The following is a 13136-nucleotide window of genomic DNA, read 5'->3' as shown; positions in this document are numbered from 1 at the left end:
CTTGACCCCAAGTCTTCAGGACCATTGTTTGTGGCTCCCAGATTGCTGCTCTGGAGGGTGAGGAGATGGGCAGCAGAGACAGCAAGGAGAGATGAGCTGGGCCCGGCTGAGTCTCCGTGTGGGGAGGGGGCTGCAAGGCCTGGGTCCTCCCCCGTCTTACTCACATGCTCTTCCTTACCCCTCGAAGAGCTGGGCAAGGACGTGGAGTTCGAGTTGCAGCTCCTTCAGGGCCTTTCTGGCCTGAGGCTGGGACAGTGTGAGGCTGTGACTCAGCCTCTTCTCCACCTCCCTGAACAAGTCCCTTCTGTGCTGCTGACGGTCTCCCTCCAGGGCCTGGGCATGAGCGGGTGGGTAAAGGGGCGCCCGGGAGTCTAGTGCCTCCCCCAGCTCTGTCCTTTTCTCTTCCCACTCAGTGGGTCTTTTTTGAGAGAGCACATCGAGGATACGTCTTCAACTCCAGACTTGGGCCATGCAGTGAGGGCCTTGGCTCCCTGAGCCAGCAGACAGAACAGGAGCCCAAGGGTCTGCGCATGGTGTTTATTAGTGATGACAGGTGGGGCAGGGGCTTGTGGAGCATGCTCTGTAGGTCACACACGAGAGCCTCTTAAGACAAGGGTAGCCAGGCTGACAGGGCCTCTGGGGGCTGTCCGCTGGGTCCTATCTCCCCCTCTAATCCTAACTTAACGAGCAGCAGCTATAGATCAGGGAATAAAGTCTGAGGCCCATATCCCATGGGCATGGGAGGCATGAAGACCAAGAACAGAAAAGATAGGATGCAAGAGCAAAAGAATGAGTGGGGCAAGGAGGCGCCCAAAGCAAGCCGTCCATATATTCTCTGCTACACTCGCCCTCCCTTCCCCAGCCCGCAGTCCACCGTGTTCCTAGTCCCTGGTCCCTTCAGATGTTAAGCTGCTTCCTGGCAGGTGAGCAGAGCCCTTCCCTTCTGGAGCTTCAGCTGGCCCTAGCCCAGCCGTCCATGCTCCAGCCTTTGTGTGGATGCCCCACCCCAGCTGATGCCAGGAGTGCCACCTTGCTGGGCTTCGATTGTCTCATGTCTCATGTGTGGCAGTGAGGTGAGTAGAGGCCCTCAGACCCCAAAGCACAACCCCTGAGTCCCTCAGGTTAGGACAGGACTGTACCTGCTCAGGGACCTTGTTTCTTCCTTATGCCATGCTGCCCACGCCCCACCCTCTTGTCACTTTGAGTGGCATTCCTTCCCTGAGTCTGGTGGGAAGGCCCCTGCTAAGGGGGTCCTGGCCTGAGGGCACTGCCCAGTGGGGCAGTTTCTTGTGCAGGAGGAGAGGAAAGGTGCCAGGGTGCAGCACACACAGCTATTTCCTGGAATGGGAGCCTGGGGAGGGGTCACTGTGCCCAGGAGGTGAGGGGGCCCCCTGCTCTTCTCCCAGAACCTCGGGACTGCAGGCAGGCCTGGAGCTGGGGCTGGGCAGGGGGTTTCGGGGGCTGAGCCTAGTGCCAGCCTCATGCCAGTCTAACTCCAACCTGCCTGGCGCAGGGGCCCCAGCCAGCCTGTGCCTGCCGGGGCAGGGCGGCAGGAGGCTGTGTCAGTAGCTGTCCTTGGGCCAGGGCCGGTTACGTTGCCAGTTCCGCTCATTGTGGTTGTGCTCCGAGTCCTGGGCCAGGAGGCGGTCTTGGGGGTCGTGCCCGTTTGCACTAGGCAGCCCCGAGGTGTGTTGGCGGTGAGGCTGGTACAGGTCGTGATAGGCATCTGCATAGTCCTCCTCCAGGTGGCGGGAGCTGCGCTGTGAAGATCCCGTCCAGGCTTGGCGGGAGCTCTCGCTGGCCTCATCTGAGGGCATCAGGCTGTCCCGCTCCAGGGGCGAGTGCTCCTCGCCACGCTCCCCTAGCAGCTGCTGGTTCTGGGGACAAGATAGCAGCTCTAAGTGAGGCCATGCGGACCTCGCCTCAGTCTCCCTCCCCACTCTGGCAGCGTGAGGATTCCTGCCCTCAACTCTTGTTCCCTGCGTACAGGAAATGATCCAGAAGGAGAAGCACCCCGGAGCATTCTTCCACTTCAGACAAGGAAAACTGGAACTTTTGACTCCTGCCAAATCCAAACTCTGCCTTCAAGACAGACTAGGAGAAGAGTTTGGAGAGCGTGTTTCTTTGGAATCCTAGGAAAAGTGGCCTCTGATTACCTGTCTCATTGCTTTCTTCCCTCATCAGGAACTGCCTTCACCCACACCCCCTTGCTCTGCTCTCTGATCCTTTGGCCTTCAAATTGGAGGTCAGGAATGATCCGCCAGGTGGGGAGGGGGCATTGCTTTGGCTGGCTCAGCCTGAGCATCAGTGCCCTTGGAAATGGTTACCTGAAGTCCGGGGATGGCACTGGGAGGGCCCAGAAGCCCAGGGCCGGGGGCTGGGTGGTGGGTCGCCCTCCAGTAAACCTCCAGGTACTCAGCCAGGTGCTCGCAGGCATCTTCCAGCTGGTTTTCATCCAGAATCACATCAAATGACTCCTGGAAGGAAGGGAAAGGAGGAATGTTCCGTCTCTATCAGCCCATCCCAGCCCTGGAAAAGCAAGAGTGGGCACAGGAATGGTGCCCCAGCCACTTACGGGTGGGCACTGAACCAGCTTATCGTATGCCATCATCTGTACGGTCAGGTGCTTCATCTGCGACTTCCCCCGGGAGCGGATGAGACGCTGGAGTACCTGAGGGGCAAGGGCAGAGCTGGGCCCAGGAAGCACTGGGCATGTCCCCAACTCATGGCATGGGAGCAGGCAAGGAGGACTCAGAGCGGTGTTAAGCAGCAGCAGGAAAAGTGGCCGAGGAGCCCCTGGGCAGGGACCAAGCAGAGCTGTACCGCATTCTAAGAGGGCAGCCCTGTAGGCCTCCTCTATCGCCACAGCTGCCTTACCTTCGGTGAGGACACTTTGACAAAGACAATGATGGGGGCCAGCGAGGTCTTGGCCAGCTGTGCCGGGTGGTTGATGGTGTCGGCATCCAACACTACTAGCTGCAGGGATTTGGCCAGCTCGAATATGCGCTCAATCTCACTCTGTACTTCAGCTATGGAGGGAGGGACAGGGGAGCCGCAATGCTCACTGGTGGCTCCACCCCCGTCCGACTCCAACAGGGCTTTGGGGTCTCCCAAATGGTGGATGGGAAGGGATGGTGGAGGGAGAGGATGTTCATCAAGGCCTGGGCAGGCAGAGGCACTGGGGCATTGAGACTAGGGTGGGTTCTTGCCAATCCTGGGGGAGGTGGAGAAGGGGTTGGGCAGGAATGCAAGTTGCCAGGAAAGAGGAAGGTATGAGGAAGGTTTTCACTAATGCATGAGTGGGCAAAGAAGCAGGACTGGTGACTTCTCACCAATGCTGGAGCGGGCAGAGGAGCGCTCGATGATGGTCCTCTTGCCAGGATTGTTGAGCACGGATCGCTTTGCCAGTGAGAGGTCTGCGGTGACTCGGGTGATAGAGATCCTGGCGTGGGCAGGGAGAAGCACAGCCCGCCTCTAAATTTCAAGCCTAGGGCCCTCCCTACCCAGGTCCCACCAACTTTCACTTTAGAGGAGACCTGGCTACAGCACCTGGAAGGAGGCAAGGACTTCTCCCTGATTCTCATGCCTCCCCAGGCCAGAGTAGCTTACCTGCCATCAAACCTATGTTTGAGGAAGTCAAAGAGCGCCTTCTGCATCATGTCTGTGACCTGGGTTGGGGTGGGGGGAGGGTGAAGGGAAAGGCGTGTAATTGACTGGAGCCTTCTTGGAGATGGGCAGCATCCCCAGGTACGGCCATGGAGCTCACCCCCTCCACACAGACCTTGACGGATGGGCATAGGGAACATCCCCTCCCACTGTTTTTGTGGCAAGTTTGGTAGAAACAACTCTGGGGTCAGGGACCTCTCACCTCATAACCTTTCAGAGAGGGTCCCACCAGCACCACAGGCCGCATGGAGGGTACCACGTCATATGGAGGAATATGTTCCGCCTGCAGAATTGACCTGAGGTCAGGCAAAGTCATGGCCATGTGGCCTGCCCTTCACTTGAGTGGGGTGGGGCAGATGCAGACATCTGGGCCCCCTCCCCTCTGTGTTTTCTTGCCCGTTCAACAATGACTGCCCAGAAACCTGTCCCCACAGCCAGAAGCCATGAGCCCCCCAAGCCCCAGTCCCTTCCTTGACTCACCTGCTTTTGCTTCTGCTTGGCTTTTTGGAAAAGGAAATAAAAGATTAAAGTTGGTGAAGGGGGAAAGACCCCGAGGGCACGGTGTTCCCGTCCCCAGGGGAAACCCTGGGCTTCTCCCAGCTCCAACCCCTTCCCACACTGTTCACTGGGAGAATCTCCCTTCCCCCTGTGTCTGAGTGGCCCACCTACCCAAGATAGGTGGGTGGAGGGGAGGCTACCTAGAGATGGAGGTGGGGAGCGTCGGCTGCCAATGTCACTCAGGCTGGATGGGTTCCCAGATCTCCTGAGAGCAGAGAGGGAGGTCAGTGAGAGTCTTTGTGTGTCTGCTCTACACAGTACTCAATAGCTGTATACATCTCCTTATGTTTCTGCTAGTGAGAGAAGTGCATGTGATGTGAGCCTTTGTGTGTGAGCTTCAATACGTGTGCGTTTGTACCTGTGCATTGTGAATGTACACGTTAGGTCTGAGTGTGCACACTGCATATTGCGGAGAGGGGGCGGTATGCATGCCTGTGTGGTGATGTGGACTGTGGGTAAAGAGCACACGTGGGGAGGTACTTACTGAGTCTCAGCCCTGCTCTCACCTGGCCTTCTGCTCCTGCTTGAGTCGGATGCTCTCGAGGCGCTGGGGGCTGGGGATGAAGGCGATGTCTCCGCCCTCTTTCACTAGCCGCCCGATCCACCAGTCATTGCTGTATTTCTAGGGGTGGGGTGGGGCGGAAGGGGTGGTAGAGGAGGCGGTCCAGGCCTCAGCGCTGGCTCTTCAACGAAAAAGGAGGCGTTGGGAGAGCCAGGCAGCGCAAGGGGAGGGGGTCAGGAGAAGGTGCCAGAGGGGAGGGCAGCCATGTCTGAGACCCCCAAGATTTGTGTGTGAGGCCTCACACTGGTCACAGGGAGCCACAGAGGCAACTAAGCTAACTGCTCACTTGTACAGATTGGAGCTGAGGCCCAGGTCTCAGGAGGACAGAGACCCTGAGGACTAGGTCTCGGGTATGAGGGGTATGTGTATGTACAGAGGGGTGTTAACGATGAGTTTTGGAGTTTCGGGACTTGTTTATTAAAGAGGACTGAAGCAAGAGGCCTGGGAACTTGGGTAAGAGCAGAGAAACCAAGCAGCTTCTGTTGGGAGGGGGTCAGTCACCTCTTTAATGTGCAGAAAGTCTTTGGCCTCAAAGTTGACTCCAGAGCCCTGGACCGGACACTCCTCATCCAGTACACCACAGTAGCTGACATTGGTCCTCACAGCAAACGCCACAGGTTTGTGCTGGGGAACGCAACAGTTGGCGCAAATGAGGGGAACCTCAAAGCACCCCTTCCAGGCTCAGGGCCCATCCATCCACCCAACCACACACATACTCATTCGCACATCCTGTCTGTTGACCCCTCGAGACTTAGGACCTGGCACCAGTTTCCACCCACCCTGGCCCACTGTGCCCCCAGCCGGCAAGAGGATACCTTGGCCCTTTCCAGCTGCTGCTGAGCCTGGCTCTCCACTTCACGCCGGGCACTCTCCCGGTCCTCCTCCAGGGAGACGTCTGAGTCCAGAGATGGGCGGCTGGTATAGGAGTCGGCTGAACCCTGGTGTGGGGAGACGCGGTGACCTGTGGGCTCAGGAGTGCTGGGCACTAGAAAGGCGCCTCCAAACCCCATGAACCTCAGCCTCTCCAGCTCCATGGGGGTGGCTGGCCCTGTCAGTCCCTCCTGTTTCCCCAGGAAAGGCACCAGTGCTTCTGGGGCTGCGGGAAAGCCAGTCCAACCCATATGTGCTGAGATCTGGGCTCTTCCTCCCAAACCTATTAATACTGCAGCCGTGAATAGAGCCTTCATTTCCCTCCTTCCTCCCTTTTCTCCCCTTGACCATGTCCTGTGAGGCAGAGGGAGGTGAGATGTACTGAAGATGACATACTAGGGATGATTCGGAATCTTTGGAATCCAGAAGACCCAACCCTCTTGTTCACATCAGCATGCAAAGCAGCCTGGAAACTATTTCCTTAAAATGCCTGGCAGGAGTATAGCCAGCCAGGAGCAGTCAAGAGACACTGGTTGGCATGGCGCTGGTCCTGAGTGTCAGGATATAGCTGCCTACCCCCTTAGATCCCCTCTCTTATCCTTGGTGAAGGAGAGGACATGGGGCTCCCAACTTCTGGCAGTTACTCCCTTCCTGCTCTCCCTACCCCTACTTTCTTTCCTCTCACACCTGCTGGGACAACTGGCCAGGTGTGGGCAGCACAGACTGAGGAGGCAACATAAAGCTACCTCCTTGAGCCCAGATGAAGCCTGGCCATGCCTACCACCTGGCCTATATCTCTCCACCCCTTGCCAGGGGGGGATATCAGCCCTGGAGGAAGGCAGTGCTGGTGCCCAGCAACCCAGCCAGGAGCAACCCTGGGGATGGAGGGAGGGGTCTCTGGTAACCTGAGGAAGGAGGGTGTCTGAGTCCTGCTCAGAGGAAGGGCCTCTGAGCAATGAGGGGCCTTAGGAGGGTGGCAGAGCTCACCTTCAAGGCCATGAGGGTGATGAACAAGGGAAGCTGGACCTCAGGGCAGGAGGGAAGAAGTCAGAATGTCTGGGTTTCCCCCTCAGTCTAGGGAAAAGGGAGTCTTTTGTTTCCTGCTTCAGTTTCCCCTCTTTATGAGCAGAAGCCTGAAGGGATACTTGCATCAGTTCTGAGGTCCAGGGGGCAGAGATCAGGCAGGAGCCTAGATAAAGGGACCGTGTGGGAATGTACACATGTGTGCGTGTGTAGTAGAATGTTCTCAGGCTGAGGAACATTCCTTCAGACCCACTGTGCATGACCACCACAGAAGGCAGCGGAGGCCTGATTCTGGGTGGGGAAGACAAACTCACACACTAGCCCACCGTGGGCAAGAGGGCTGGTCAGCCTGTGGGCAGCCCAGGTCCTAGTGTGGAAGCTCACGACAACGTCCGTGCTAGACCCAAGGCATGAAGACAGCATGAGGAGGGACGGGCCTCCATTTCACAGAGCACGTTCCCCATCTCCCTTGAGAACTAAATAAGCCCGGCCTGGGAGCAGGATAAAGAGCAGCTGAGCCCCAGGAAGAACCTTAGCTCTATCAGCTGAGGAGGGGACCTCGTCCCAGGGGCCCGGGGCACAGGAGATGCCTCTGTGGGAAACAGCTGTGTGAAGTGAACAGGGGCCAGCAGGCAAGGGGGCAGGTGAGGCAGGATGACCACATGCATTGGTAAGTACACGCCAGATGCTTCCTAGATGGGAGAGGAGCCTGACCCTTCCTCTCTGTTCTCCAGGCTCTCGCCTGAGTCATTGTGCTCCTGCCTGGGGCACCTGGGTTACCTGACCTCTTGGACTAAGACGGGGATGACAGGGTCTCTCCCTAATGTTCCGTGAGTCATGCTCAGAATGCAATCCCCTCTCCATCTTTCCCAGGTCCTCAGAGCTCACCCATGACTCAGGGAAGCCAGGGCTGCCCCACCAAGCAGACCCTGGGGTCTTGCCTCCCCCACCCCCTGTTATGCCAAAACAGCCAGAGGCTCAGTGCTTTGGAGCTGCCAGGAGTTGGCACTGTGCCCTGGTGGTGCCCCCCTCGCCTGGTGAGTGTGTGGGCAGGCTGCAGCTCTACTCTTGCCTGGCACGGGGGAAGGAGAGGAGGGAGATGAGCCGTTGGATTTATTTAGAGCCTGATTTCCCTCCTACTGCTTCAGAGGGGGCCTCAGGGAGAGCAAGGAGCCAGGCAAGAGAAAGGAAAGTGGGGGAGGGTAATCCAGGAACCAGAGAGGGGTGGGGAACCAGCAATGGGTTAGCAGGCTGCCCCAAACACCATCCCTATGTCAGGCTTTACCTTGAAACAGTCCAAGCCTTCTCAACTAGAGATGGGAAGAACCTTCTAGGGCCCTCCAGCCCCACAGAGGGAGGTTCATTCTCCAGCTCACCTTGGCACCCTGGGCCGTGGCCAGCTGTCCCTTCAACTGTCAGGAAGAGGTGTTCACCAGAGCCTTGAAAATCATCTGCTCTAGCTGCAATGTAATTAGCCCCAGAGGCCCAGTGGGGAATTGGGCCCAGCAGGGGCCCAGTCCCCGAAAAGGACTGATAGATAGGTGTCTTTCCTGAGCCCCAGAACTCATCTATCCTGGGCATGGCAGCAGGAGACGGGAGAAGACGCCAACACTCCCCCTTTGACCCTGGAGCACCCTACCCTTCATATCAGATCAGAGACCCCTCTCAAGCCATCCAGCTGCTTTCATAAGGAGGCCTTCTTGTAGGATGCTGGAGAGAAGGGACTGAGACAGTGCTGCCCATCCTTGCCCCATCTTTCCAGGCACTCTCCCTGCCCTCTTGAGCTCCGGGAATCACTGCCTAATGAGCTGATTTGTCTCAGTGGGTCAGGAGATAAAAGCAAAGAGGAGAATTAAATATTTATCAGTTGCCTGGTTCTCTGAGCAAAGAGCTTTCTCTCCATCCCCAGGCCCTGGGCTTCTCTGGCTTCATCTCCCGGCCTCCCTGCTGAGCAGGTGCTCAGGATGCCCCCCTGCTTGGGGATGCCTCAGCAGGAGGAGTGGGATGGCTGGGGCACAGTCAGCCGGCCCACCCATGTGCTGGGCACCCAGTTTCCAGCCTGGGAGAGAAGCTGGGCTGAGGGGGGAGAGGAGGTAAGGCAGTGCCCGGGGATAGCCAGCTGAAGGCGATAATGGAGGTCCTCAAGTTTTATGATCCTTCTGTCTGAAGGGGCTGGTATGGGATCCTCTGCTCTTCTCCAGGTTCCCTAATCTGTTCTTTACTAAGGCACAGGAGGGCTGGATTGTCCCCCTCTGTAAGAACCCCCGCATCTCCTGTGTCTGCTGAGTTCAGACCACAGAAACCCTCCCTCGGGGAACTCCAGACGTTGCCCGAGGCCTCTCTAATGCCTCCGTGCCCTCAGTCTCCAGCCCCGCCTCCCTCTACCCTTCTGTCCTGGGCTGTGGAGCCACCTGCTCTGAGCCTCCCTCCACCCGAGCCCCTCTCGGCACACACCGGATGCGCCCTGCTCTAGGACGGGGGCACCGGGAAGCCTCTGGCGTGAACATCCATCGCTCCACTTTGCTGGAGCGCCACCCCCCCCCCCCACCCCCCACGACATGCCCTGCCCCGCCACAGAGGCGTTCCTCAAAGTCCTGAACTGGGGGAAGGGTCCGAGGGACAGGAGGTGTCACCCCAACGTCCCCACCCCCACCCTCCCCGTGGGCACTCACCGCCTCCGAGTCCTCAAACCCGGGCACGTAGGAGTCGTCATACATGGGGGAGTCCGGGTGGGGGGAAGCGAGCGGCGCCGGGGGCGGGAGCGGCCCGGAGGCAGGGGCGATGACAGCGGGCCGCGCCCGGGAGATGCCACCGAGCCCCGCAGCCCTGCGGGCGGCGGCGGAGAGCGAGAGAGCGAAGGAGGGAGCGAGCCGCGAAGACCAGCTGCTCCGAGCTCAAATCACCGCTCCCCCCACCCCCCAAAACCCTGCCGGTCCCACCCCGAGCGCGGCTGAGGAAATCTGGCGCCGGCTCCTACAACAATAGCGCCCGCCCACCTGACCCCCCTCCCCGGGAGCGGGCGAGGGGGCGGCGGCGGGGGGCGCCGGCCGCCGGGAGAGCCCGAGGCCCGGCCTCCGGGGGTGGCCGACGCCAGCGGGGTAGAAGGTGGGTCCCCGAGCACCTACGGGGCAGAGGGGCGGCGGGGAGGAAGGGGAGGAGAGACTGCGGGCGGGGCGGATCCCGGCGTGGAGGAGGCGGGCCGAGGAGGGACGCGGAGACCGAGACGCTCGGCAACCCAGGAAATGTTCCGCCGGGAAACAAAGGGCTGGCGCGGGGGAGGGGCGGGGTGGAGACCGCCGCGGAGCCGAGACCCTGCTAGCGAGGAGCGGGCGCAGGTTAAGGGGAGGCCGGAGAGAGGGAGACAGTGCAGGGGCAGAGGCCGAGAGAGGAAGAGGGGAGGCAGGGTAGTGGGAGCCTGGAGAGACAGAGGAGGCGGGGCGGGGGCGGGGGCGGGCGGCAGGTGAGAGGGCGGCGTGTCTGCGCCCCGGAGGCCCGGGAGACTCCAAAAGCAAACCCGCAGGGGTCCTGGGGGGGAGTGGCTTTAGCGACCCCCGGCCAAATGCCGAAAAGTAGCCCCTGTCCCCCGCCTCCCCAACCCCCTCACGCCAGACGCTCGGCCCCTTTAGTGCTGGGACTCTCTCGCAGCAAAGGGCCTCGGTGGTTGCCCAACCCGGGCGGATTGGGGCCCGGCCACCCTACTACACCTGTTGCGCGGGCAGATTTCATCCTAGTCTGGCCAGGATGGGGGTTCCCTTCCTCACTTCCTTGCCAAGGACTGTGCCAGGCATTGCCAAGGCATCGTGGGAACTGGCGTAGGGAGGGGCTGCTTTAGGAGAACCTAAAGGGAGGGGGAAAGAAGCCAGAGAGTGGAGATAGGGGGACGGTTGTGGCTGGGACTGAAGGAGGGAGCCTGGCCACACCGGGGTTGGCGTGGGGAGCAAGTCTCCTCAGAGTCACTAGTCTAAGGCCAGATACTCTCCTTAGCAAAAGGATGAGGGTGGTCCGGGTGGCCAGTGTGTGGGTTGGAGCCACATTTACCACTCTTCCAGTCAGTCTCCTTCAAAGGGGCACTAAGATTTGAGGTTAGAGACCCGAGGAGCAGCCCTTCTCTTGAGGAAACTTCCTCAAAGATCCACCCATTTGAACTCCAGAGAAAAGTTATTCCTTTGAATTTTGATTGCCTCCCTACCCTTTCCTCCCCTCTCTGCCTCCTCCCAGAGATTGGGGCCGGTGGCGGGGATGAGGAATGTGAGATAGAGGGGTGCTCTTGGACAGCTTCTGGGTCTCAGTCCTTGTCCTCTCCCAGAGTCTCACACCCAGGAGGGTGAATCTGATATTTGCTCATCCCTTTTCTTCCTGGGCTTCAGGGGAGTTAGAAAACCAAAAGTCTGACAGGGTTGGGTGAGATCTGTGGTAGGAAACACTGTGCCTGGGAGAGAGAGGAAGACCACCCAAACCAACTGGCTTCCCACTTAGGTCACTTGTTCGTGTTCCTTAACAAGAAAAAGAGAAGGGGGTCTCATCTTAAGACTGTCTTGGTCTGCCTTTAGTCTCTCACCACCCTGTGAATGGTGCAGTCCAGCCCTGCTCAGCATCTACCTCCCGCAGGGATTTGGCGAACAACTTTCTTGGAGCCCCTGTGGCCCACTATTGGGGGAGGCAGTGTACTTTCACAGCTCCCACTCCTGAGTCCAGCACCATTTGGGGCTTGGTTATATGTTGGATTCTTCTGTATCGGAAGTTCCCAGACACTGTCTTCTTGCTTTGTGCCCTCTCCCAGTTGCTCAGTATTTCTCATAGCCTCTTTTATTCTCTGTCTCTTCTGTCCTTCCAGAGGGGCAGAAAGGGGGCATTAAATGTGACACAATAAGACCTTAAGGTGCTCTTTCCTGGGAGATGGTTCTAATGAAGATGACAGCTACCGGGGCATCTGCTTCTCTCTCCATCCCTAAATTTACTCTCGTGGCCCCTCCTTTTGGGACTCTACCCACTACCGGAGTGTCCAGGGGACTGTAGGTAACAGTGGATCTGCTATCAACCTCACTCTTGTCTTACACACCTTGTCTTCATCCCCATCTGGGACAGTGGTGTCTTAAGTCTGCTCATGAAGCATGAATTGCCATGCCAACCACCCCCAGGAGATGTATTCAAGTTCCTCATACCTGGGCCATCTCCTGGGTCCTGCAGGAGCTTCAGAGCCTCTCCCTGGTTCACTTCTCTCCGAGTTGCTACTCACTGCTCTCTTCCATTTCTCACCTCACCCACACCTGCCTGCTCTAGTTCTCATGCCAGCCTAGTGCTTCCTGTCCTATAACAAGACATGTGCCGGTCACTATCCACGTGGTCCCTTATCCATTTTCTTTTCTCTGGCTAAGCATAAGGAGAGCGAGCTGGGGGTTGGGGTGGGAGGAGGATTCATGGACAGGATTCCTCCTGCCTTCCTCTTTCTAGGAGAGCGTCATTAGACTGGCAGCTGGCAGATACCCAAGGCATGGAAGCAGGACATGGGGTCGGGGCTGGGGGGAAGCCTGAATAACCAGGTTTGGGAGTTGGAATTCTTGGCAATCTCCAGAATACATTCTAGCTTCTCCTATAAGTGCACCAGGAACCTGGGTGGATCCCAGTCACAGAGTGTTGAAGAGAGGAAACTGAGGCAGAAGCTAGGACCTCTAGGAAGTCCTTCCCAGCAGTATTTAAGATCTGGAGAAAGCCAAAGCCTCTAGGATTCTAGCTGCTGGGCTGCTCCCAGGGAATGCAGGCAGGAGCACCAGGGGAGCTTTGCAGAGTCCTCCCCTCAGTCCTCACATCTAGACCCCTTTCTGGCCCCCACACAGTCCTCCCCACCCATTCCAGTCCCAGTGCTCAGAGGCTGCCAGCACTGGCGCTCCGTCCTTTCCTACCTGCCACCTCTACCCTTAGCCTCACCTACTCCGCCTCCCTCCCCATCACTGCAGTCTTCCCCCAAATGCCAGCCCTCTCCCTAGCTCGGAGTGGGCTCTCCTCCCACCCACTGGGGAAGGGGCCCTCGCGTTTACCTCATTCAGCAGGAAGGTTGCACTGGAGTCAGAAAAAGACATAGACTGGGCTGGTGGCCTCTCCCCTTCCCCCGGGCCAGGGGCTCCGAGGCGGGAGCAGGACCGGGCAGCTGCTCTGCACACTGGCTCCCGCCTGCACGCCTGGCCTCGCCCCACGCCCGGCTCCCACGGCGCTCTCTTCCCTCTCTCCGGGCTCCCTCCCTCTTCCCTCCTCCCTCCCTCCCTCCCTCCCTCCCTCCCTCCCTCCCTCCCTCCTCTCTTCCTCCCTCTCTCTTCCTTTCTCGTCGCCTCTGTCACTCTCTCCCTCCCCTGTCGCTTTTCAGCCCAGCTTTCTCCATTTCCGTCTCTTACCCCCTCTACGATCCCAGTTCTCTGTTTATCTGGGGGCCTGCCGCTGTCCTTCCATCCACATATCTCGCCTT

At 58.7% G+C, this 13136-nt stretch overlaps 1 protein-coding gene across 5 annotated transcripts; it reads right to left on the bottom strand.

Annotated features, from left to right (window-relative positions):
* Positions 1-522: 522 nt before the first annotated feature.
* On the bottom strand, positions 523-12854 carry CACNB3 (calcium voltage-gated channel auxiliary subunit beta 3). Of its 5 annotated transcripts, XM_027542718.1 has the most exons (14): positions 9352-10091; positions 8056-8091; positions 5602-5724; positions 5288-5410; positions 4731-4846; positions 4365-4429; positions 4147-4166; positions 3869-3949; positions 3610-3668; positions 3333-3442; positions 2878-3029; positions 2576-2671; positions 2328-2477; positions 523-1877 (listed from the first exon to the last, which is right to left on the bottom strand). In XM_027542718.1, exons 1-14 carry the CDS (start codon positions 9394-9396, stop codon positions 1563-1565), a joined length of 1491 nt encoding a protein of 496 aa, XP_027398519.1. In that variant the 5' UTR covers positions 9397-10091; the 3' UTR covers positions 523-1562. The 5 variants fall into 5 exon arrangements, with proteins under 5 accessions (XP_027398519.1, XP_027398521.1, XP_027398523.1 ...); XM_027542720.1 differs by lacking the exons at positions 8056-8091; positions 9352-10091 and adding an exon at positions 12715-12854; XM_027542722.1 differs by lacking the exons at positions 8056-8091; positions 9352-10091 and adding an exon at positions 11842-12362.
* Between the last annotated feature and the right edge of the window lie 282 nt (positions 12855-13136).

This window comes from Bos indicus x Bos taurus, chromosome 5, assembly GCF_003369695.1.
Source record: "Bos indicus x Bos taurus breed Angus x Brahman F1 hybrid chromosome 5, Bos_hybrid_MaternalHap_v2.0, whole genome shotgun sequence".
In the NCBI taxonomy this organism is placed as follows: domain Eukaryota; kingdom Metazoa; phylum Chordata; class Mammalia; order Artiodactyla; family Bovidae; genus Bos; species Bos indicus x Bos taurus.
The sequence above is the reverse complement of the archived record's forward strand: the minus strand, read 5'-3'. Positions and strand labels throughout refer to the sequence as shown.